This window comes from Orcinus orca, chromosome 1 (assembly GCF_937001465.1).
Source record: "Orcinus orca chromosome 1, mOrcOrc1.1, whole genome shotgun sequence".
Lineage (NCBI taxonomy): Eukaryota > Metazoa > Chordata > Mammalia > Artiodactyla > Delphinidae > Orcinus > Orcinus orca.
Window position 1 is genome coordinate 193888861 of NC_064559.1, and position 24688 is coordinate 193913548.

General features: G+C 53.9%; 2 protein-coding genes across 15 annotated transcripts in view; one reads left to right on the forward strand and one right to left on the reverse strand.

Moving 5' to 3' along the window:
- Window positions 1–3774, forward strand: part of STPG1 (sperm tail PG-rich repeat containing 1) — a 50250-nt gene extending 46476 nt beyond the window's left edge. For 3 of the 9 annotated variants that reach the window (XM_049695762.1, XM_049695779.1, XM_049695765.1), the window contains 2 exons: window positions 206–374; window positions 2155–3774. In XM_049695762.1, the coding sequence (XP_049551719.1) occupies window positions 206–374; window positions 2155–2400 (415 nt within the window). In that variant the 3' untranslated portion in view covers window positions 2401–3774. The other 6 variants (XM_049695782.1, XM_004266690.4, XM_049695769.1 and 3 more) reach the window with 4 other exon arrangements.
- A 3207-nt stretch (window positions 3775–6981) lies between these two features.
- GRHL3 (grainyhead like transcription factor 3) overlaps window positions 6982–24688 on the reverse strand; it is a 35565-nt gene continuing 17858 nt past the window's right edge. For 3 of the 6 annotated variants that reach the window (XM_049695724.1, XM_049695722.1, XM_049695734.1), the window contains 12 exons: window positions 24613–24686; window positions 24000–24153; window positions 23685–23796; window positions 22188–22282; window positions 19798–19956; window positions 19134–19212; window positions 18879–19012; window positions 17090–17181; window positions 15862–15950; window positions 14927–15012; window positions 12416–12480; window positions 6982–7931 (listed from right to left, as the gene is read on the reverse strand). In XM_049695724.1, the coding sequence (XP_049551681.1) occupies window positions 7817–7931; window positions 12416–12480; window positions 14927–15012; window positions 15862–15950; window positions 17090–17181; window positions 18879–19012; window positions 19134–19212; window positions 19798–19956; window positions 22188–22282; window positions 23685–23796; window positions 24000–24153; window positions 24613–24686 (1254 nt within the window). In that variant the 3' untranslated portion in view covers window positions 6982–7816. Of the gene's footprint in view, window positions 8726–12415; window positions 12481–14926; window positions 15013–15861; window positions 15951–17089; window positions 17182–18878; window positions 19013–19133; window positions 19213–19797; window positions 19957–22187; window positions 22283–23684; window positions 23797–23999; window positions 24154–24612; window positions 24687–24688 lie in introns of all 6 variants that reach the window. The other 3 variants (XM_004266691.3, XM_033422559.2, XM_049695729.1) reach the window with 2 other exon arrangements.

Genomic DNA, 24688 nt, shown 5'->3' on the forward strand with positions numbered 1-24688 from the left:
CAGGGTCCCCAGATCACTAGCAGTGGAGCCGGAAGAGGAAATAGGTCTCCCAGTGCCTCGTCCAGTCCTCTTGCAGATGGCTGGGCACTGGGCAGGTCCTGGCTATGTCGAAAAACTGCCATTTCTCCAATAGACTGATTTAGGGACATCTTCCCATTTTTGTCTTTTCTGAAGGAGAAACCCCATCCTAACTTTCTCTGCCCAGCCTTTGCCTCTGCCCCCGAAGCCGCCTCTTCCAGGCCCTGGGCAGTATGAGATCGTGGACTACACGGGGCCCCCCAAGCACTTCGTCTCCAGTGCATCCTTCGTGTCCAACACCAGCCGGTGGACAGTGGCGCCGTCCCAGCCAGGCCTGCTCGGCTCGCCTGGCCCAGGTCAGAGGATTGCTTTCAGTGATTGTAAAAACCAAACCTGGAATTGTTTGTCATTCCTGGGCCATCAAATACCACTGATTTATAGGCTGTTTGCCAAACAGTTTACAGGGGTTAGAGTGGATCTAGAAGACTTTTCGGCTTACACTGTCAGAGTATGAAAGGTGGGTTTTTGTTTTTTTTTTTAATTTATTTTTTTAAGGTGAAAGGGCTCTTAGAGATGATCCAGGTCAGGGATTTATAACTGAGGACTATGAATGTTTCAAGAGACACAAAGCTGGGCTCCAGGAGGTCTGTGACCCTGAAATCGTCTGCAAATTTGGAGCGTGCAGATATTATTTTCTGTGGAAAAGAGCCATAGCTTTTGTCTAAAAAGTTCATGTTCTTAAGAATGTTTAAATCGTAGGTCTAGTCTGGTGGGGTCACCTCCCAGATGGGGAAGGCCCGGAGAGCAAGGTGTCATAGTCCTGCAGAGGGTGAGCGGAGGGCAGAGGCCCAGACTCTCGCCTCGACGCCTTGTCTGTCATGAAATAAAACAGGGCTCCACCCGAGCAGCTCTTTCAAGCCATATGGTTACCCCCAGGATCTGCCTGAGAGCTGATAGTCTGAGGGACTTGTTCCAGTGGGTGGTCCCTGCACTCCCCTGCCTACCTGGAGCCCCTAGCTATTTACCACCCCCGACACTGGCCAGAGTTTATGGCATTGGGGAATGACAGGTGCGCTGATGGGCTGGTGGCATGGGAGGGGGAAGGCAAGAGCTGAGGTGGCCACCAGGCCTGTGAAAGTCAGGCTCTCGATGAGCATCGCTGATGCTCCCACCCTGCGGAGGCAAAGATGACTGAGGCTCAGTGCTGGCCCCCGAGGCGTCCCCTTCCCTCCACACACACAGGTGAGTAACATGTAAGGTAGGCGGGACAGGGAGAATATCATCCTCATGGCTCTGTCCTTGGAAACGTAGTGATAAGCCAATAAGATGGCACAGGTTTGACCTACGGGTCATCTGGTCAGTCCAGGCAGAACTCAGCTTGGTCCCGCAAATGTACGAATGCCCCATGGAGTGGTGGTGCCAGGACCCCGGAGACCAGCCGGATCCTTGTCTGACCCTGTTTGGCCCAGTCCTCTAGGAGCTTTCTCCAAGCATCTTCTCCATGCGGGCACCTGGAGGGCAGGTGCAGGCCAGGGCCTGCTGCTGTGATCACCTAGGCCAAGGTGGGCTTCCCTGAGGGCCTCCCAGAGTAAGTACATGCAAACATCTGCCTTCTTGGCTTCCAGTGGGCGCAGATCTACCTGGACCCCTCAGCAGCTTCCTGAGGGTGTACCGGAGGCCGTGCGTGGCCCTCGTGAACGAATCAGCATCAGCGTGAGAGTTTCCAGCCACCCCAGGTTGTGGTTCCCAAGCCCTGCGTGGTCCTGGCCGCTACTGTGATGGCTTTCAGTTTTCCCGAAATTTCTGAACTAAATCAAAGCAAACCCGCATTAAGCTGACACCTTGCTTCTATAAGAGTGTTGCTGTATTCATTTCTTTTCAAATTTCCTACAAAACTCTTTTGTGAATTTCCTTCTGTTAAAAAGGTTAGTGAGTTGAAGAAGGTGGGCAGCCGGAGTTCGAGTCCTGCCTGGGCCAGTTCAGAGCCGGATGACCTAGGCCCAGTCCCTCCCTCCCCGTCTCCCCACATGTCAGGTGCACGGGTCCCGCCGGCCTCACCCGCTCCAACGCCGAGTGCCAGGACCTTGAGAATTGGCCTTTTCTCTCTCAACACTGTCTCTCTCTCTCCTCTCACAGCCACATACAAGCCGGAATTCCCCGGAAAGCAGTCCTTTCTCTACAATGGGGACAAGAAATGGATCCCAGTGTTGTAGTCACCTCATCCGAGCTCAAGGAGACCCCCCCGGCCACCAGCTGTCACCCCAGGCACCCCGGACGGTCATTCAGAGAGCGCCCATCTCGTGTGTGACGGCTGATGACTTGGGCCGTCCTTGCCCCCTGCCTGGTGTTACAGCTGGCCTGCCGTGCTTGTCCTTGTCCTGAGCTGCCCCCTGGAGCGTGGACCCCCACCCCATGGACCCCCGTGGATCCCTGAGCAGACAGAGCCCCCCGGGTTACTTGGCCACGTGCCCTCCGGCCTGGCTCGGCCCGCCTGCCCTCAGCCCTCAGAGCTCGTGCAGCTCAGGATCCAGGAGGAGGTGGCCGATGGCAGATGCCCCGTCTGGAAGCCTGCTGCTGAGCCAGGGCTCTGGGGCCACAGGGTGGGCAGCGCAAGGCCGCGGCCCCGGCACACTCCCATGCTCTGGCCTTGACCTCCAGACTCCTCCCGGAGTTCCAGGAGCCGGGAAGGCCCACAGGCACTGTGACAGGGACCTGAAGGGGTTGCCTTGCCCTCGGCCCCAGCTCAGCCTCGTGTCTCGCCCTAGGAAGAGCATGGCAGCGTCACCATGGTCACGTGAGCTCATCACCCACTTTCAGGAGAGGCCTCCACATCCATTTGTTGTCTCCGCGCACAAAGGGCAGATGTGGGCAGGACCCTCTGGGGCCAGAGCCCTGGGCACAGCGGTTCTGAGGGGCGCCTGCAGGTTCTTACTTTTGCCCGGCCTTTCCCCTTCCCTGGCCTGGTCTCCGTCCCTCCCACCTCATGCTCAAGGCCAATATGATCTTTAATGGATCCTTTCTGGCCTGCCAAGTTGGTCCCCCTCAGCAAGAGGATGAGATTCTCAGAGAACCAAGAGGAACTGCGGTTAACCACACATCCCCTCCTTCCCCAGCTCTCCACGTGTCTTGGGCTTTTGTAAGTGGAAGCCTCTTGCGCCGCCTCCCTCCCCTCCGCGTGTCCCTCCCTTGCCCTTGGCTTTCTCCTTTGACTTTCCTCCGTGACTGTTAGTCCAGAACTAGCCGCTGACTGCCTCTCCCTTCAGGGAGGGGCGGGTGAGGGAGAGGGAGGGAGAAGGATGGCACAACGGGTCCAGTTAAACAGAGTTCTCATTTCTCACAAAAACTGGCCTTGTTGTGAACCTCATATTCCCGCAAGTGCCCCACTGCTTTGGGATGAGCGGGAGGCAGCCTGGAGCATGGCGCCAAGAGCGACCAAGGTCTGGACCTAAAGGTGGACACCTTGTGCTGAGTCTGCTCAGGCCCTTAGCTTCTCCTAGAGGTCAAGAGTCGGATCCGAATTTGGAGGTTCAAGGTCAAGCACTTCCACGGTTGGGTGGGCAAGGCAAGGGAGCAAAACAGGTGAGGCGAGAGGAGGTCCAGGAGCTGAGGAGGCTGCCCATCTAAAGGCCAGCTACCTATTGCCAGATCTGCAGATTTTTCAAAAGAACCTGGGAAATTTTAAAATGTGAAACTTCTTGATTGGAGATGTTAACAACCATATTTCAATTAAAAACTTTTTGTTTGGGCTAAAGGAAACTCTTCTGCTAACCATCAATTGTCCACTTCGGCGCTAGAAATTCTGGAAGACCCCTTTAAGGCTGACACTTGAAGCTGCACCTTTCTTTGAACCCAGACTCTTGACAATAGGGCCAGACCTGAAGGCTTTGGCTTTTAGGTCCCTCTGACCCTAGGAGACCTTAGCAGGCCACTGGGCTGGAAGCAGCCAGCCCTGGGATCACTGCAGGCAGAGGCTGGCGGGACTGCATAGAAAACAAGACAGGCCGCTCCTCCCTGGGGCAGCTGGGCTGAGCACCAGCAGGTGGGGTCTGTCTCTATAGAAACCCCTCCAAGTGGGGTCAGGAAAGTGGAGAGTCTGGGAAGAGGATGGCCGGGCTGCTCTTGGCCAGCCGGAATCGGGGTATTCCATAGAAGACACGGCTGGAGCTGAGGCCCTGAGCTCAGAGGGTCTGTCTGGGTTGTACCCAGCCTCTCTGAAGATGTCATAGGCTGCTCACAGCCCTGTCCAGCCCTGTGGTTCTCAAGCCCCATCTGTATGGTAGGATCACTTGGGGAGCTGTTATAGAGACTGCCCAGGCCCGACCCTCGAAGTTCTGATCTGAGGTAAGGTCTGGGCAGTGGTATCTTTATTAACATTCTTGGTGTGATTGCAAAGTGTCTAGTTAGGGTTAGGATGTACTGATAGTATTTTCCTAAATTCAATGTGCATACAAATCACTTGGAGATCTTATTAAAAGATCTCGGATGGGGCCCGAGAGTCTACGTATTTTTTCTTTTTTTTTTTAAATTGAGATATAATTGAAATAGAACATTGTATCGGTTTTAGGTGTGTTTCTAACAAGCTCCCAGGTGATGCTGATGCTGCTGGCCCGTGGACCACACTTAGAGCAGCAAAGGTCTAGTAAACACACCTGATTGTGGAGCTCTTCATCTGGCTCTCCGTGTGTTCATCCAACTGCCTGTCAACCTATTTAGCCTTCCCTCCCTCCCTCCTTCTTCCTCCTCATTATTTGTTCATTCCCTCACTCCTGCGTTCCTCATCCATCCTTTTCTCCCCTCACTCACTCGCTGTCTACTGTGCAAAGCTACCTGCAGGCAGGGGATGGCAATTCCTCCAGCCACCAGCTGCGTTTGTAGTGACCCTCGTTTGGAAAGGACTTACCTTCACTCCTTTCACCTTTCCACTCTGAAGAAGGACAACCCCGGCATGGCTGCTGTTGGGCTCAGGAGCTGCCCTTTGCTCCCCGACCTTCTCTGAGGGCAGGACAGAATTTCCTCAAGCCTTTCAGAGCTCTCTTTGCTTGAGGTCCAAATGGCCTTCCTAGCCATAGACGGCCTCATCTGTTGTCTGCTCGTGTGGAGGGGAGAGAAGCGGGCCCTGGCATTTTGGCTGGAGGCCGTGGGTGGAGGTGGATGTGGAGCTGCAGGCCCCACCCCTGAGCTCGGCAGCAGGCTTTGCACTGGCCCCCATAGTTCCCTGTGTGCATTAGTCAGCCAGACACTGGCAGGTTGCAAAGGCAGCAAGGCCTATGGAACGACGGCCATAGAGCAGTGGTTCTCGACCTTGAGTGCACATGGTAACCACCTGGGGGGCTTGAAAAGCACTGAGGCCTGGGCCCCAACCCCAGAAATTCTGACTTAATTGCTGCAGGGTGTGGTCTGGGCAGTGGGGATGAAAGCTGCCTAGGTGATTCCCACGTGCAGTCAAGGTTGAGAAGATCGCCTTCCTGCTTCTGGAGGCTCTGGAAGGAAACGAACAGACGCGGAACACCTCTGCGTACCTGGCCGCGTGCTGGTACTCTGCATACGCTCTGCCATTTCACCCTCATGCGGCACCCAGGGGGACGTAGCAGCGAGGCCCGGAGTGGGCAGAGCAGCTCTGGGTGCTCCATGGGGTCGCTCCAGCAGTGCCGGGCAAGCTGTATTGGAGTCAGAGACCACAGGAAACATCAGTAATACTGACCCTCACGTCAAAGTTTTGATGTGTTATCATGTTTTTTGGGCCTTAATTTCAAAAAGCATCGCATTGGACTGTGACTTAACTTGGTTACTGAGCTCTTTGGCTCCTCTTAATTTTGTGCCTGAGGCTAGGGCCTCTCTTGCCTGACCTGAGTCCTGGCCACAGGGCCTTGAGAATTCGGACTCTAGACCTCCTGTCAGAGCCGGAAGGCCCTTGGAGACATCCACGGTCTTCATACTTCTTTTTTTTAAGTTTAGTTCAGACAAAAGTTAATACGAGAAATCTTAGTGTGTAAACGAAGGAAAGCAGAGCTGCTATGACTGAGTCTGGGGAGGATGCCTAAGGGCTGCCTGCTGTCTCCTCCCCCACATTGTAGGGGCCTTTGAGACCCACCAGTGAACCGTGGGGCTCCAAAGATGATAGCTACCCGATGACCCATTTTACAGCCAAAGAAGCTGAGGACTAGAGCTGGTGGGGTGCTGGTAAGCCAGAAGGGCCGAGGGAGGGAGGAAGCTCTGACTTGCCATTTGTTCTCTAGGGAAAATAAGGCCTTGACTTGTAGCATTTGTCAATTCCTGCGGTGTAAACACTCCCTCCAACATACCGACAGGACGTCACTGACCTCAGAGTCGGGGAGAGACGGCTGGATCGCGTCTGTGAGTGGGTAGGAGCCGGCAACAGGAAAAGTGAGTTGGTCGAGAGCATGGGGGCAGAACTGGCAGGAGAGTGTGGTCACACGGCTCCCGGCCCTGGGCTCTGCCCACTGCCCCAGCTGTGAGGTCCTTGGCAAGGGCATCCTGGGACTTCTTCCCCTCCAGAGTCAGTGATCGCGACGTCATAACGTTCAGCCTGTGGGACCACGCAGGACAGGCCACACAGGACAGGCCACACAGGATGGGCCACACAGGACGGGCCACACAGGACAGGCCACACAGGACGGGCCACACAGGACAGGCCACACAGGATGGGCCACACAGGATGGGCCGCACAGGACGGGCCACACAGGATGGGCCACACAGGACGGGCCACACAGGACGGGCTGCACAGGACAGGCCGCACAGGACAGGCCACACAGGACAGGCCGGGCGTCAGGACTCGGCCGCCTTCCATGGCGGCACCTCTGCTTCACCAGGGCCCAGCACTTACCAGCACCCTTCAAGTTCGAGGCAAACCACTTACAGGATAGAGAAGGAGAGAGGCCTTGTTTACTTTCACCCTCTCCTTCTGGAAGACTTTCACAAAAGGAACTAGTGTAGCATTTGAAGTAATACATACGTAGAATTTTATTACTAAATACCATACGAGTATACAAAATGCGTAACTGAATTAACAGCTAAAAAAAAATCCAAGAAATGTGAAATACACATTTTTTGAAATGATAAAAACATATCCATGAAAAATATAAAATGTTGCATATATATACAATATATACTTATATATATATAAAACATAAATGAAAATTGTAAATAAGAAATGTATACAGTAGTGAGCAGGCATGGCGGTCGTTTTACACCGAGGCCACTTCGTTCCAGTAGGTCGGCTCTGACTGCTGTCTGGTGTTGAGGAAGTACATCTATGAGGAGAGTATATCCACTACAGTGTCTTTCAAAAGTCATTTGCACTAGAAATCAAGTGTTTTCAAGTTAACAACTGACCAAAGGGTGAGGACTCATTGGTCTGAAGTTGATGGAAGAGTCAAGAACGGGAAGAGTGAAGTCAGCTTGGGGAGACAGGGCCCACTTCCCCCATCCGAACGGCAGCCCGCAGGAGAGGGGCTGTAGAGAAGGTCTTCCGAGGAGGAAACAGCCTGCTGGGCTTGTTAACCAACATGACACTGTCTCTGGCTGGGCAGGCCCTGGCCGGAAGTTCAGAGAATAGATTCAAGCACGAGATGAGGGTTCGGATCAGGACACCTCCCAGGTCCCTTCCTGGCCTTGACGTCTGTGGGTCTGTGACTTGAGGGCCTCTTCCCTCAGGGAAGGCATTCAAGTAACAGCACTGAGGCATGCGGAGAGGTTGTGTGTGGCGCGGGGCCACTTCCCAGCTGGCTCCTCGCCTGGGGTCCACTTCAAGAGGTCTGAGGCTGTGGGCGCCCAGGGCTCACAGCTCCTTAAGGATGATCTGAATCTTGCCGTCAAGCTCCCCCATGTCCAGCAGGAAGGCAACGTGGTTGCTGTAATGCTGAATGATGTTGTTGTCCATGTTGACCAAGATTCTGGAAGAGAAGAGAAGGTGTGTGTAGAATGGGCTGGGCCCCTTGTTTACAGGGCCTCTGAGTAAAGGGGGACAGTAATGGCTGCTACCTATTGGGCGCCCCCAGCACTTCAGGCACCTCTTGGACTTTCTCTCTGACCCTCATAACAACCCACAAGGTGGGCACTCACTGTCCCACTTTACAGGGAAGGACACAATTCCCAGTGGCCGAGCCCAACTCAAACCCAGGCCTGCTGGCAGCCACGCCCACCTACTGCACCAGATTGCCTCTCCTCACACACACGAGCGTGGACACAACCAGCACAGTGCGCCTTAGTCACCAGGCCAGACTGACCACTCGGACGTGGAGTGAGTTCAAGTGCAGCAGGCATGGCGGGTGGACCCGTGAGGTTTGGGTTCAGCAGGAGGCTGCGATGTGGCACTCAGATGTGCCCGCCTGACCCACAAGTAGGTGCCACGCAAGGCCCCCTCGGTTTCACCCCAGGAAGCTGAAATCTCAGGGATGGCATCGTGGACTTGAGGGGCTTGGCTCTCTCCCCCCACAGTCTTCAGGCAAGGACCTAGGCCAACCTGAGTGGGACAGAGCCTCTGTGGGTGTGGCCCTCTGCAGAGGGTCAAAGCCATAGTGTAGCCAAGGGCACCCCTCTAGGAGCTGCCTCCCCAGTGAAGGACCCACCGGGCTGTGACATGACCTGAGCACAGCAGCTTCCTCTTTGTAATGGGGCAGGTGTTTTCCTCCATCCACCCCTCCATCCACTTCACCAGCATCTGCTGAGGTCTTTCCATGTTCAAGACCTTGCTCCAAACAAAAACAAGGGCCACATAGAGATCCTAGGTCCCGCCCTCCAGGAGTTTTGAATCTACTCGGGCCTGGGAGAATGGGTCCTTATAACCGTATTAGCCCGGTTCACAGACGGGGCAGCTGAGCAAAGTCATTTGCCTGGGATCACACAGTTAAGAGACGGCAGAACTGGAATTTGAATCTGGACTTTTGTCTCTTTCCACTGCATCATTTTTTTAGAAAAACAACAACAAAACCCAAAACCCTGTAATTATAAGTTAGGGAGTGGCATATAAAAGGAAGGGAAAATCCAGGGCTGGGGAAGAGTTCAAGATAAGGCAAGATTATTTAAGTGGGATGGGAGGGAGGGCGGTGAGAATCCCAGACTACTACTCCTGGCAGGTAGCCAGCCGTCTGCTTTCCCCGGGGACCCCAGGAGAGGCAGTGGCTTTGTCCCCCCACCCCACATCCCCCAGACCAGGAGGCGTGATGGAGACAGCAGTAGGCTGAAGCCTGCGGCCCATGTCCAGTCGTCTCTGCAGTGGCACCAAGCAGCCGCTGCTTTCTGGAAGGAGGTCTGGGCTCAGGCTCCAAGGCCTGGGTGCTGACTGCCAGCATCTAATTATAAGATCCTGCTTCCCTGGGTACTGTGTGCAGTGCCTTCATTTCACAGAGGGATCTTTGTCTGGGAGCTGCCGGCTGGGAACAGACCAGAGGAGACCAGGGCTGGGGCAGAGGGGTGGGCGCTTTGTCGGTGATGGTGCTTTTGTTCGTCTCCTACAGTGGCATTTACTGAGTGCCCTACGTGCACTAACTTGAAGGCCTACTCTCAGGCAGGGCCTCCCAGAAGGCCCGGAGCGCATGCCCGCGCACAGGGGATCCCACACAGGCCCACAGACCCGTTCCTCTCAGAGGTCAATGACAACCGGGCCCTAGAGGCAGGGGCTTGTCAGGAGCCGCTGTCCCAGAATGGGGGCCTCCTGTCACTTGCCAGCTTCTGGCTGTCTTCTGTCCTAGTTCGCATAGAACCCCTGGCCAGCCGCCAGCAAAAACAATGTATTTGTTAATCTTTCAAGCACACTCAGTGGTGCTTGTAAAGCTGATTGTATCTACCTTTGTCCAGAGGACTTTCTGGAGGGTTCTGTGAAAATAAACGAAGCCAGTGATTACAGTTTCCTGTTCCTCAGATGAGGGAAGCAGCAGATGAGCCTGCCTCTGCTCTCCCAACAGGTTTTTTGGGGGATTCTTCTCATTTAGGCATCGCAGACAATCCTAGGCCTGAGGTTTCATAGCTGGGGTGTGTATGGGGTGTGGGTGCTTCTGAAGGGCCGCTGGGTGATGCCCTGGGCTATAGAGCTGGGCAAATATAAATCTGCTGGCCTGGCCACAGCCTTTATTTGCACATTGCTTAGCGGTTAAGGGAACAAGCAGGAGGCAAGATAAAACAGTGGGTGCGTGCATGGGCTTTAGACAGGCCATGCTTGCTCCTGCCATTACTAACTTTGTAACCCTGGGACTATCCCAAACCCCAGTTTCCTCATCTGTAGAAATAATCATACCAAATTCAAATGGTCAACGAGATGATGCTTGGGAGTTCCTTAACCCAGCGCGTGGCATGTAGGAAGTGCTCCACAAATGGAAGTTATTATAATTATAGTTGAAATATCTGGCTGGGGCTTAAGGGAAAGACTTGCAGCTCCGCCAGTGGGGCTATGGGGCATCTTTGTACGCAATCACACACAAGGCATTTCCCAGCCCCTCAGCGCAGCCTGAGGTGGGAACTGTACGAGAGGACGGCAGTGGCAGGTGGGGTGGCAGCCAGGGGGTGTGGACACTGGCACCAAAGGGGAAGTGGGGCTGGGCTTGTCTGGGCAAAGCAGAGCCTGCCCTCCGCTATGAGGTGGATTCCGCTCCACAGAGCATGTGAGCTCCAGTTCCCAGTTTGAAACCGAAACTTGGAAGGAAAAAAATACACAAAGAACCCTAGACATTCATACAACCAAAACCAAACGATCCTTTCCCAGGGGCTGCAGGGCTGCACACCTTCCCCCCACCGCCGACCCTTCTATGGGAGGCTGGGTGGGAGCCAAAAAGGGGAGGGAAGGAGGCCTGTCTGTGAGGAAGGAGGTGGCCCCTGGGCCTGACTGGATGGCCCTCAGCTTGAGTACAAAACATGCGTCAGTTTGCAGTCCCCTGAAAGAAGAGCCACAGACAGTAGCCCCAGGGCAAAGCCTGAGCACCTTCCAGGAAGAGCCGCGGGACTTAGTCTCAGGCTGTCCGGAGCTGGAGGGTCAGTCCGAGCTGTTCGGGGGCGGGAGGGGCTGGGCGTGTTTCCCAGGGCCCTAGTCCAGGGTCCTCTAGGCAGGTAATGGCAGTCACGATTCCTCACTGCACAGGGGCCCCCATGCTGGGCTGGTGAAGCGACCTAGGCAGCAAGGGCTGCAGAGGCCCGGCTCACTGGCTCTGACGGGGGGTGGAAGCCTGGGAGGGCCGTCACCACGTGGCCCTCCAACTCCACCCCCCCATGCCACCCCTGCCAAGGAGAGATCTCCTGGGCAGAAAGCAGAGGCTACTGTGGTCCTTAGCACTAATCCTCTGGAGCCCATGGCAGGTGGCAGTCACTGCCCAGCCCCCTGGAAGGTAAAGCTTTACTCCTTCCTGCCTTATCCAGACTTGAAGATGGAGGAGGCCTGTGGAGCATCCCTGGCTGGGCTCCCTCAAAATGACGTCCAGGGGGCTTCCCTGGTTCCCTGGTGGCGCAGTGGTTGAGAGTCTGCCTGCTAATGCAGGGGACACGGGTTCGAGCCCTGGTCTGGGAGGACCCCACATGCTGCAGAGCAAATGGGCCCATGAGCCACAACTACTGAGCCTGCGCATCTGGAGCCTGTGCTCCGCAACAAGGGAGGCCGCGATAGTGAGAGGCCCGCGCACCGCAATGAAGAGGGGCCCCCGCTCACCGCAACTAGAGAAAACCCTTGCACAGGAATGAAGACCCAACACAGCCAAAAATAAATTAAAAAAAAAAAATGACATCCAATCACAGTTCCCTTCCCAGACTCATCACCAGCCATTTCTTTCTCGGACCCTCTGATTCAGCCGGTAGCAACTTTGCTGGGCCCTTCTGCTTCTGTGTCTTTCCTCCACTGCTCCTGCCCCTCTGAACATTGCTTATCACCTCTGAGCCTCAACTTCCCTATCTGTAAAATGTGTGTAATGGTATCTACCTCACGGTATGGGTTAAATGAGGGTTTAACCCATGAGGGTTAAATGAGATAATGAGATAAGCTTAGCCTAGTATGTGGCACGTAGTAGGTGGTTAAGTGAAGATAGTCGTCACCCTCATCATTACCATTATAGTCAAATGACTTGGTTACCTTGGTTATTCCTGACATGTGGCCCTGTGCTTCCCTCTCCCCCTGAGTAGGTGGCGTATGAAGACCCTTGCATCCGGCTCCCACTCCTTTCCTTCCCAACAGTGATCAGTGTCTGGTCTCTGCAGGTGGCCTTGGCCTGATAGGGCGCTCTCCACCCCAACTCCACATCGCCTCTACCTCTCCACAAAGCCAAGTACAAACACAGCTCAGCTCCGAGCAGCAGGCCTCTGCCAGGCAGGGCGAACCTTCTGGGAGCTCCCTGAGCCAACGTTTTAGAGGGAAAGGGGCAGAGTGGGGGTGTGAGGAGGGAGAGGTGTGCTGGGCACTTACCCCCGCTTGCATTTCTTGTAGACTTTGTAAATGTTCTCCTCAGGGAACCCATACTTCTCAGAGATCTGGAAGAGAATGACAGGAGATTCACCATCTGCGGCCCAAACTGGGTTTATACCAGTCTTTTCTATCATGACTTTAATTTCCTGATTATAAAATATAAACCCATATTGTAGAAAAATGCAGTGAAGAAAATTATAACTCATCCATAATCCTGTATCCCAGAGATAAACACTAATAACATCTGAGTGTATTCCTTCCTGTCTTTTGGCCATGTACACGGGTATTTTTATATCCCACGTAGATAGTTTTACTTATCATTGTATGTTATAAGCCTTCCCATATCACAACAAACTCTTGACCAACAGCATGTTTGGTGGTCGTAAACTATTCCAAAGGTCATCTGCCATTTCCCTCAATCCTTGCCTATCATCAGACTGGATTGTTCCAGTGCTGGGAGCTCCCCACTCACCAGCTAGCTGACCAGCTGTGCAAACCACTCGTGGAGATGGAAATGGTGCCTAGCTCATAGGGTTGTTGACAGAATTAAATGAATTGGTCTATGTAAAACACTTAGGACGGTTCCTGGTATGTACTAAATAAATGTCAGTGCTCAAATAAATGGTCATTATTACTTCAGAAGTGGTGCGACAGGGATGCTCCTGTCCTGCTGTGGGGGGAGGGGTGGATAACCCAAACACTTTCCCTTTCTAGCAGGAATTATTTACCCCATCTGATGGGTGAGGGTGCTGAACTTGAAGAAGATAAGGTATGCACACAAGGCCTAGCCTAGAACCCAGATTTCCCGCCCCCATCACATCCCAGAACATTGGAGCTTAGTCTACAAGTGAGGAAATTGCAGCTCAGAGGCCTCAGCAACCTGGCTGAGCTCACACAGAGTCAGCCCATTTCTCCCCAGACCTCCTGAAGTCTCCCGTGGGGCGGACAGAACTGGTCTGGTTCCAGTTCCACCACCTGGGGTTGCAGAACTCTGAACAAGTCACCTTACTTCATGGAGCCTCAGTTTCCTCATGTGTAAAATGGGCGCCATGATGGGATGTACACACAGGTGGTTCTGCACAGGAATTGAGACGCTTACGTCAAGGGCCCGGCCCAGCGCCATCCCTGGGGAAAGCTCGGTCAAATGCCGCTGGTTAGTACTACTGGCTGCCTTGGAGCTGCAGGGAGCGGCAAGCAACAAGCTTCAGGCTGAGGTTGTCCTCTCTGGGCCTTTCAGGAAGAGGAGCCGATTCAGCTCCTCAACCGGTCTCTGCCTTGACAGAGATCTCTCCAGGCAAGAAAAGTTCTTAGACTACTTATCTTAATGGCAGGCAATGTGGCTAGAGGCTATCAGGAAGATCTCAAGTCAGTCTAAGCAAGAACTTAGGAGCTTCCTAACTATATGTTGTACAAAGACAACTGCATTGTATGGCTGTCCCCAAAGCGATGAGCTCTCCACCCCTGAAGTATGCAAGTCAAGAGTGGGCGCCCACTTGGAAGAGCCACTGAGGAGAGAGCTGGGGCACCAGATGGGAGCTGACCCTTTAAGGTACTGTCCAACCCAAAGATTCTGAGTCTATGTTCTAGTGACATTAATGGCCTTTTGCGAGCCCAACTTCCTGGGGCTGGTGCCAAGCAGGGCTGATGCTATGTGACGAGAACAGGATAACACAGCCGAGTGGAGAGAGATTGGGCTGGAACCTCAGCTCTGTCACTTCTAGTTACCTTGGCAAGTCACCTGACCTAATAGCACCCACTTTTCAGGGCTGTTAAGAGAATATGGTGAGCTAGCGAATGCAGCACGCCTGACAAGATGCCTGACACGTAGTGGGGCTTCAATAAAAGATAGCTATGTTATCACTTGATTCATTTTCCCTTCCCCAACCTGACATCTTAGAACCAGCTGGCTTTTCTGTGTGGTTCGACCTTGAAACACAGCTGGCCCTGGCGGAGGCTGTGTTTGCTCAGTTTTTAGCTGAACCACAAAGCTGCCGTGGATTTTGTTCGGGGCTGTTTCACCTGCTCTCTGGCGGTTTGGGGGGTTGGGGAAGGTCTCCTTGCCCAGACACCACCTTCAGCCGCCCCAGCCAGCGCCCCCCGTCCAACCACAAGCTGGAGGAATGAGGCCCTCTGGGAAAGAAAAAAGGGTATCTCTGGGGCCTGGCCTTTTGGGGTTTCATTCCCATTAAAATAGAAACAGGTTTGCAAAGCCAACAAAAAGCTCTGGCCTGTCAGACAGCAGCCATCAGATTAAGGAGGATTTATGGTGTGTGCGACTCCCAGGGTGGAGCCCGGGTTCTGGCTGGGAGATAACATCTCAGAGGCACACCTCCACCAGCCGGGCCCCACAGGCGCCCTCAGATGGGTGGGACGGATGGGCCACCAGAAAGCCAGCGTTCCAGCATATTCCTTCCCAGAGTCTTCCTGTGGGAAATCGGAACTATATGGCGAAGAGTCGGGGGAGATGGGAGTGCAGAGAGGGCCACGGCCAGGGTCCACAAGGCCTCTTACCGCACTCCTCAGGCCCTTCAGGTCCGGGGTCTTCAACATGAGGGCATCAAACACCTCCTCAGTCTCTCTCCGCACGTACAACAGCACTGAGAAGCAAAGGGGTGGCTTTTAGTGGTGCAAGGGAACATCTGGGGGTGGGAGAATCTTAAAAAATATTATTTGTAACCTAAGATTGATTTCTGCAAAAAGAGCAAATCCTTGCTGAGGGTGTGTACCCAGCTGGGAAACACCCCACCTGGCTCTGCGGGTCCCACACACTTGCTCAGACTTGGCTGATTTTGGTGGGTTTGAATCCCTGCTCTGCCACCTGCCAGCTCTGTGACCCTGAAGAAGTTCTTTTAATATCATTGAGCCTCATTTTTTCCAGATGGAAAATGGAGACAGCTCCGCCCACTATTTCAGAGTTGCTGTGGGCAGTATTGATAGAACACCAAGTGGGGTGCAAGGCTCAGTTCCAGGCTGCTGGAAGCTTCTGATCCTGCTTGCTGGTTGGTTTCTTCCTGATGGTCAGCTAGAGCACCCCTCTCTCAGGAAGTCACAGACTTACCGTGTCAAAGACAGAAAGCCAGGTATTGAAAACCCACCCCACTCCTACCCCCATTAGAGAAAGTGGGGAGGACCTGCCCAATATCATGAGCCTGTTGCCTTACCAGCTGCTCCAGGATGCCCACGTTCAAACAAGGTCAGAGGCAGAAGCCCCCCAGCTCCGTGGCTGTCCCTCCAAGCACCCTGGATGCCCTCCTTACCCGCTCCACCCCTCACTCAAATCCTGGCCCAGACCCAAACTCCAGGGAGTAAAGCAGCCCCTCGTGCTCTCCCCACTGGGGTGGGCACTGCCCTGGCTGCCTGGACCAGAATCAGTCTGAGGCTTTGGGGAGGCCTCATGGAGGGCTGGGGCTGGGATCAGAGGACAGACGGGGTGGGAGTGAGGCTACCTCTCTGTAGATCATCTTCCTTGGCCTGTTTGGAGGGCAGAGGCTCAAACTCCTCGGTGAAGGGTGAGCAGGTACGCTTCAGAGGCAGCCTGTGGGGATGGCAGGGAGAGACCTGTGAGGAACCCAGAGTCTGAGGGGCTCCAGAGGTGAAGAAGACCCTATGAGGGTGGGCACAAAGCAGTGGGACAGAGGTTACAGGAGCAGGTTCTGGAGTTGGACTGCATGGGTTTAAATCCCAGCCCTGCCCCTCACTAGCAGGGTGACAGCCCCTCAGTGTCCCCATCTATAGCAGGGTGCTGCATAAAGTTGTGAGGCGGAAGGAGATAATGCACACTGCTTTTAGAACAGTGTGTGACACACGGCAGGCCCTCCATAAATATGGACTATTGTTTCATCATCAATAGTATTCTTTTTTGAAAGAATCAAGTTGGACGTGAGTCAGTGGGAGGAGGGAGGCTTGTGGATTTTAGAGTAAGTCAGACTTAGCTTCCAGGCTGCCTCTGCTTCCTAAAAGCTGTGTGACCTTGGACAAGTCATTTCACTTCCTCTGAGCCTCAGTTTCCTCATCTATAAAGTAGAGCAATAACCCCTGCTTGCCTGACTCACTGGAGCTGTTGTGAGGTAATAAGTGACATAATTTGGTGTGAAAGAACCTTATGAAAAGTACTTCTTCTTTATAAGGAGGAGACCGATATCAACAATACACAATCTTCATAAAGTACTTTCCCATTTACAAAGATTCTGTTACATGCCGCTTCTCATATCTGCCTCATTCTCATGAGGCCATTTTCCTCCTTTGACAGATTTCTAGCTGAGGCTTGAAGAGGTGAAGGGACTGTGGCTGACAGAGGGAGGGACGTGGAGGTCCATCCTGGGCTGAAGGGCCAAGGGGCCCTGGCCACCTCCTTGGCCTCCTGGAGTCTGGTGGGTGTGGGGGGAGGGGACACGGGGTTGATTCCCCTAAGTCCTCCCACACAGCTCCCCTCCCTACTCTCCGAATCTGTACCACCATCTCAGAGGCTTTCTCTTTCCCATTTTACAAGCAGGTGTCTCGCCAAAGATTCTCCAACTTTTCAAATAAAACAAACCCATAAAAACTCAGGCAATTTCAGTGAGAAAGGAGCATGAGTCTAGCTTGGGGGTTGGGGGCAGAGTCTCAAGGCTGTTTCCTCCAGGCCCAGCCTCTGGTTTGGGGGACAGCAAAGGGAAGGGCAGGCTGGGAGCTTACGAGCAGTAAAGGGGGGACAGGCAGGGAGATGAGGCCCTTGGCTGCTTCTCTCCGTACCTGTTGGAGGTGCCGTGTCCTGCTGAGGGCACTGCCTGCAATGAAGAGAAAGACATTTTCCATCACATACAGGAAGATGAGAGTAGCCCTCAGCTGCGGAGGCTTTCTGGGATGAACAATCCTTGTGGGGAGATACGGGGGATGCAGTTTCAATGGCTCTCTAGCTCATTCTGCTCAGATGTGTCCCCTCCAGTGAGCCGCGACCTTGAGTTGAAGGGAAGCACCAAGCCCCGGTTGGATGAGTCAGGACTCAGTGAACACGTGAGGTGCTAAGGAAAGGGTGGCAGAATCAGTGAGTCCCATCTGAGCCCCAGCAGGCCCAGAAGGGCTGGAACTGCAGACTGTCCTGCAGCTGGTAACTAGGTAGTTGGAGCTGAGGCAAAAGAAGTGGAGGGGGAAGAGGCAGTCTTTCTGAACCCTCATGTGTGCCTGGCACTGTACTACCTGGTGCAGCCATCACCAGCCCCGTGAGGTAGGACACCCAGGCCCCGAGACGGCAGGGTCGCTGGGGGACCACCATGGGGGCAGAACTGTGGCTCAGAACCGGGCTCTCTGCCTTCCCGCACCCCTGGTGCCCTCTCTCAGGCTCACAGGCACAAGCACTGGTGCCCCACTTCTTCCTCCCACAGGGAGCTTTGAGCCCAAGTGGTCATCTCCCTACTTGAGGCCTCTGGTTGGGGAGAGAGAGTGGGTTAATGCAGTCTCCTGTGCTGTGGGGGCCTCAGAACAACTTCAGGGCAGCGAAGGGGGTGCGGCAGACACAGAGAAGGCTTTGAATGTGAGCCAGGGCTGACCTCAGGACTGGCTGCTCTTTCAGCACCATAATCTATCTTATTGTTTGAAGTCACAGCACTGAACACATCCGTACACCGAGGGCCATTTCTGCAAACATTCCCACCTAAACGGTGGGAGCTCAGTGGAAGGCAACAGTCAGATTGTTTAATATGGAAGCAAACTCACAGACAGGCTCTGGGGTCTTGATTCTGCCACTGACTTGTTGAGTGACCTTGCCTGGAAAATGGGAATAACAGTCTCTACCTCAAAGGATGGCTGGGCTGGGCTGCCCAGGTGAGGTGAGGGGGAAATGCAGCAAAAGGCTGGGCCCAGCACCGCGGGCCGGTCAAGGTGCTTGGTAAACGGCTCCCTGTGTTGAGAGGTGGTGTAACTCATGGTAACGGGCACTGTTTCTGAAGCCAGGTTGCATGGGTCCCAATCCTGGCTCTGCCACGTCCTATGTAATTTTGGTTTCAAAGCCTCAATTTCCATGCCATGAATCCAGGGAGAATCGTATTATCAACACAGGGAGGCAGTGAGGGCTAAAGGAGATAATGCATGGAAAGCACTTAGAGCAGCGCCTGGAGTAAAGTGAGCGCTCACAGGTGTTGCTGTGACGATTATTACCCACCCAGCTTTGATGCGGCTACAGTCTAACTTGGGACCCTGATATTAGAAACCTGCCCTGTGTGTGCTCCAGGAGTGAACATTTCGATGGGTATGAGGTCCACTTCTTTATTAACATTCTTCTCTTCAGTAGAAAAGGTCACTGAAGTTATATGGCCATATATACATTTTTTTAGTTCCCTGGGATTCAATAAAGATACTTTGATGATATCAGGACCTATCAACATCTAAACTGGCCTGTAATGGCTGAGTAGCAGGTTGCTCCCTGCTGGTCTGTGCTAAGACAGCCCCACCCAGGGGCCACAACCCTCTCTCAGCCCAAGACCCTCACCCCTCCAGGTCGCTGCAGGCCAGAGAAGTGCACGTTGGGGATGAACAGCACTGGCGGGGTCTCCAGGTCTGCCTCAGGCCGCAGGTAGGTGGTCTCATTGCCCCTGAAGCCGGATAGCAGGGAGCCCTTGATGCCTGATGGGAAAAGGAAGGCATTGTGCCGTGAAGTCCCTCCATTTACGCCTCCGACCACTGCCCTCTAGTCTCCTATACCCTTAACCCCAACCCTGCCCCGTTGTGACCCATGCCCACTGACCACTGTTGCTGGAGTCGGGGCACTTGACCTTCCTCCGGAACTGCTTCCGCTCATCATCCCGCATCTTCCTTTCCGCTCCCTGTGGGGGATAAGGGAAAGGTGGTCACCAATGGTCTTGGGAGGGGCTGGCTGCTTTGCCTCTTAAATGTGGGCCAGCCCTCTGGTGTTGCTTTCTCCCAGAGTGAGACCAGGAGATGGGAAGGTACCAGCACTCGGCCCAGCCCAGTGCAGCCCAGCCCTGAGGTCAGGTAGACCATGAGAGACAGAGAAATAGAAACACGGAGAAAGATGAAATTGAGAGAGACAGAGAGGTGTGGGGAGAGAGGAACAGAGAGAGAAACAGAAAAGAGAAAGGGACTCGGAGAGAGATAAGAAGAATGAGAAATGTGAAAAAGACAGACACAGAGAAAAAGAAACCTGAAGAACTATTTACAGAGATCTAGAAAGAGGTCTTCAGAAAGAGGAAGGGATGAGAGACAGAAATGCAGAGAGCAGAGGAAAATATACGTAGAGAAACCAAGACAGACGAATGACAAGCACACAGGAGAGACATTCAGAGAGCAAGAAACAGAGACAGACACGCCCAGAATGGCTGGGGAGGATGCACAGGTGGGGGCTGGCCCTTCTCCCTCCCAGGGCCCAGCAGAGGGTCCACCGCAGCCACCTTGTCACAAAAGATCTTGATCTGGCAGACAGCTCGGTGTACCAGGCGCTCAGTGCCCGAGCCACAGTCGTAGGTGTCGACCTGCAGGTTCAGGGGGACACCCTTCACCCCCTTCTGCGAGGAGAAGTCTGTGCTGAGACAGTTGATGCCGATAAACACCTGGGGACAGAGGAGGGAGCTAAACAGCTGACCCGGGTCACCAGGCCACCCTGTATAATTATGGAGCCTACTGTATGCCTGGCGGTCACCCTTAACTTCACAACGCCCCTGGAAGGCAAACATCACCACCTCTCTTTTACAGACGGGGAAACTGATGCTCAGAGAGGGGTGGCAGCTGTCCCGAGGCGACACAGGGAATGTATAAGGGAACCGGAGTTTGGGCTCAGGTCCTTATCAGTGGACAATGCAGCTTCCACTAGATTGCCAAGGGCAGCCCAAAGGATCAAGGCCCTGGGAGGGAGACTAAGGGTCCTTTAGGAGCTTAAAATCCAGAGCCCATTTTTTTGCAACTCAGAGCAAGGAGGTAGAGAACGGCCAAATCTCCCTCCCCGCCAGCTCCAGAAGACCGCTTTCCTGCTGGCCCTGGGCCACAGAGAGTGAGACACTGCCCCTGTGCACGGCAACCACCAGCTGTAGCCATAGCTGAACCAGCCACCCCCATTGTACAGCTGAGGAAACTGAGGCTCTGAGCATGGACGTGACTTGTTAACGTTTCCACAAGGAGTTGGGCAGGGCGGCATGGTGGAATGAGCCTGGACATCGGGCCACTTAGACCTCTGCCACTCAAGCCATGTGGCTTTGGATAAGTCCTTTAATCTCACGGGCCTCAGTTTCTTTATCTGCAAAATGGGGACAATTAAACCTACCTCTTGTGGCTGTGAGGCTGGCAGAACACCTAGGGGGCTTGGATATTTTGTAACTGTTGTTGTAAGTGGGACAGTTGGAGTCTCAACCCGAAGCCTATGTGCAGCTGATGGCAGTCTGTGGTCAGTCTTAGTTGGGCATCACTTGGCAAGCTCACCTAGTGATTGCCTACTGCTGACTCCTCCGTGGGACCCTAGGCCAGACCCCACTCCAGGCTGGCCCCTGTTCCTTGGGGCATTTCCCTTGGAAATGACCCTGACTTGCAGAAGTAGGGGTGGGGTGTGGTACCTGAGCAGACCCCCTTCCTTCCCTGGCTGGGGGGGCCAGGCCCACAGGTGCATGCCAGACATACCTCCCCCTCAGCCAGCTCAGCCCTAATGCAGCCCCCACCCAGCTCACGCCTGAGAAAGACCCAAGCCTGGGGGCTTAAGAGGCTGTGAGAAAATCCCAACCGAAACCCACCTCTCCCTTCCCACGAAACTCATTCCCCCCCTCCCTGAACTGGAGGCCCCAGCTCCTCCCCCAGTCCCTGGTGTCTGTTTGAATAATAATAATCCCTCGCCTTTGTGCCTCCCTTTGTTGTTTTCAGAGTCCCTTCACCTCCATTTTCTCCAGGCAGCCTGGACCGCCCCATGAGGCAAGCCAGGGAGACAGGGATTAGGTCCCCAGCTTTTCTAGGCCAGAAAGGCCCTTGCCAAGAGCCAGACCCAACCTTGGTCTGATGGGGTAAGTCTGGCCCAGGTAGGTGAAGGGACAGGCCCAGGGTTACCCAACTCGAGTCCCCAACACGCAGACTAGTGCCCTTTCCATGATGCCACTTGTCCAAACAGAAAACCAAGACACAGAGGGACACTGCAGCACAGGTGACTTCAAGTCTGGTCTCAAGCACTAAACGGCTTAATCACTGGTGTGAAAAAAAATCACCAGAGGCTCCATTTCTCAGGCGTCTCCGATGGGCCTGGCATCGTGCCTGTCTCTTTGACGTGCGTGATCTCATAGGATCTCCACCACAGCTCTAGGAGGCAGATTATTCTTCCCTTCCTATGCGCTCAGGAAGTGAGGTCATGGGTTTAAGCCCTCATCTACCAGACTCCAAAGCACTTCTGCAACACTCTGCACTAGCCCACAAGTCAGGAGACCCGGCGTCAGCGGCAGCTTGCCGTGTGGCCACGCACAAGGCTTAGTTTTCCTGTCTGGTAAATAGGTGGATTGGATTAATTAACAACTGCCACTGCTCATGTGCCAGGCTGTGCTCTACCTTTTCCTTATCTCACCCGATCCTCCCGCCAACCTATCAGTTGGTGCTATGGTTACACCCCAATTTTCAGCTAAGGCATCTGTCCAAGGTCACAGAGCTGGGAAGTGGGCCTAGCGTTTCTGGCTTCTCCACCACTATGTATCCTGCCTCCTCCACTGGTGCCCTCATCGGAGCAGCTGCCACAATCCTAGGTACAGGTAAGGCCTCTTCCCAGGATGGGGACTTCCTGGCAGCCTAGCCCCATCCTGGCCACGGCCCCAGCACTGACCTTGGCCTCCTCGTTGATGTTCCACACGAAGGACAGTGCGTTATACGCCACCTCCTCGATGTGCTGCACAGTGTTGAAGTTTTCTTTGCAGTCAGCTGAAACCACAGGAGACCAGAAGGAGAGTCAGACGGGAAGGGATTTGGGGGCCCCATGGGGAGGGGTCATTTAGGCGGTGGGCCTTGTTCTTGGCAGGGACTTGTATCCTCTCCCCCAAGGACCATGCTTCAATGCAGGGAGGAAATTAGTAATTGTGCCCTGGGCTACAGGTGGAAAAACTGAGGTCCAGCCTGAGAAGCAGATCTGTCCAAACTCCAGAGGGACTCCTTCACTTTGCCAACTAGGCCAGGGCCCTCATGATTTTGTGGTGGAGCTTATACTTTTCATGGGATTGTGATTCAGGACATCTCCCAGACAAAGCAGTAGTAGTAGTAGTAATAATCGCAGTAATAGTGGTAGTAATAGCCATAGTAACAGTCGTAGTACCAGTACTACTAGTATTGAACTAGTCATATTAAATACATGATAGTACTACTGTCATTTATTGAACACTTACAATATGGCAAGCCTTCAGTTAATCCTCACAACAATGCTATGAATATTCAGCTTACACATGAGGAAAATAAAGCTCAGAGAAGTTTGGTCACTTGCCCAGGGTCACACAGCTAATAAAAGGTAGAGTAAGGACTGGAGTCCGGCTCTGTCTGTCTCCTGAACCCAGGCTCCTAACCACTTTACTAACTGGCCTCTCAGATAAGTCACTGAATCATCCCTATTTGTATTATGTTCTCTAGTACACGTGGCTCCAAGGCAGAAACAGCACTGCAGGCAGGCAGGGCAGCTGCCGTTTTCCCAACTGACAGCTGAAGAAACCAAGGCCCAGGAAGGGGAGGTGACACAGGTCACACAGCCAGGAAGAGGGTGATAGAGCCAGAACCTGGAGATCTGAGGATGGACTGTGCCTCCCACTCATCTCGGGGCCCGGGACAAGGTGGCACACACAGAAGGCCTTTCCCCGTCCCCTTCCCTCTGACAAAGCCCAAAGGTTCCAGCTTCCAAGGCAGAACTGCCCTTGCACTGTGCTTCAAGCCTTCCAAATCACCCACTGCCTGCACTCTTATGCATTTGTGTCTCAATTGGCCAAGCCCCCTGATGGGGACAAGCAGGTCAGCATCCCAGGGGTGTATTTATCTGACACTACTAGGGTCCCCAGGGTCCTGTTTATCCCAAAGCAACACAGAAAAGAGGTCATTGCTTCCAGCCAACAGATGCAAATCCCTGCAAACCTCACAGCGTTCGACCTGGAGACAGGGGCCAGGCAGGCGGCTGGAGTCATTAGAAATAAGTCCTGCAGAGGTCAGAGGGGGCTGGGAAAAAGGGGCACAGCAAGCAAGGCCTAAGTGGGGTGTGTGTGTGTGTGTGTGTGTGTGTGTGTGTGTGTGTGTGTGTTGTGAGACAGAGGAAGGGAGACTGGGACGGAGGGCTCGGGCGGGCTCTCACCCACATCGATGACCCGCTGCTTGGCGGTGGGCTGCCGGGAATGCCAGTGCTTCCAGAAGCGCAGCTGCTCCACCGGGCCCTTCTCGTTGTCGAAGACCACCATGACCACACTCTGCAACATAGCAGTCACTGTGACCCCAGCCTCAGAAGAGGCCCAGGCAGCCTCATCCCTTGCCAGAGCCCGGGTCAAGTGGCCCGGCCCTTTGGCTTAGTTTCCCCCACTCCGTGGCAATGGGCAGTCATACAACAGCACCCTCTCCCTGGGGTCCCTGGCAGGCAGGGCTGACCCGACCCCCGCACCTACTGCCCAAGTACCTTGACTTTGCTGGAGGACAAGGCAAGGTCTTTGCTGCCCGCTGGGGTCCGCAGGGTGACAGGGTAGAACTGGCCCTTGTTGAGGTAGGCCATGGGTGACTCACCCGATTTGATGTGGATGGCTTTAGGGGAGCCCAGGGTGTACTCAAAGTCACTGCGGGGAGGAGGGAGAGGAGAGTGAGGCTGGGCTTCCAGGCAGGAGTATCCCAAAGGGCAGTAGGGCAGGAAGCCCAAGGCTCTGCTATGGCCTTATTATGTGACCTCAGTAAATCACTTTACTTCCTGGGGCCTCAGTTTCCTCTTTTTCAGAGTTTCTATTTAATGGCTTTGTTGAGCCATAATCCTCCTGAATAATGAATAATGGAAACCAGAGACCCCTGAGGGGTGACAAAGTTATAGGGACGACTAGAACAACAGAACCCTGGTTTTCTAACAGGGTGCTGAGCTCTGAGGTCCTTGTCACAGCCCAGGAAAGGGATGTAGAAATGACTCTCTTCTTTTATGTGCCTTCACTCCCCTCTTTTCATTCACTGACGATGCCTGTTCTGGGGACAGTAGGGTCTTTCTGCAGCCCACTGCCCAGGTGGCCAAGGGTCCAGGGAGACTGACTTACCTCTTGGGGCTGGGATAGTCCTCCGGACATGGGGGTTCCGGGGATGTTTTCAGGATATCTGGGAAGAGCAGCGACT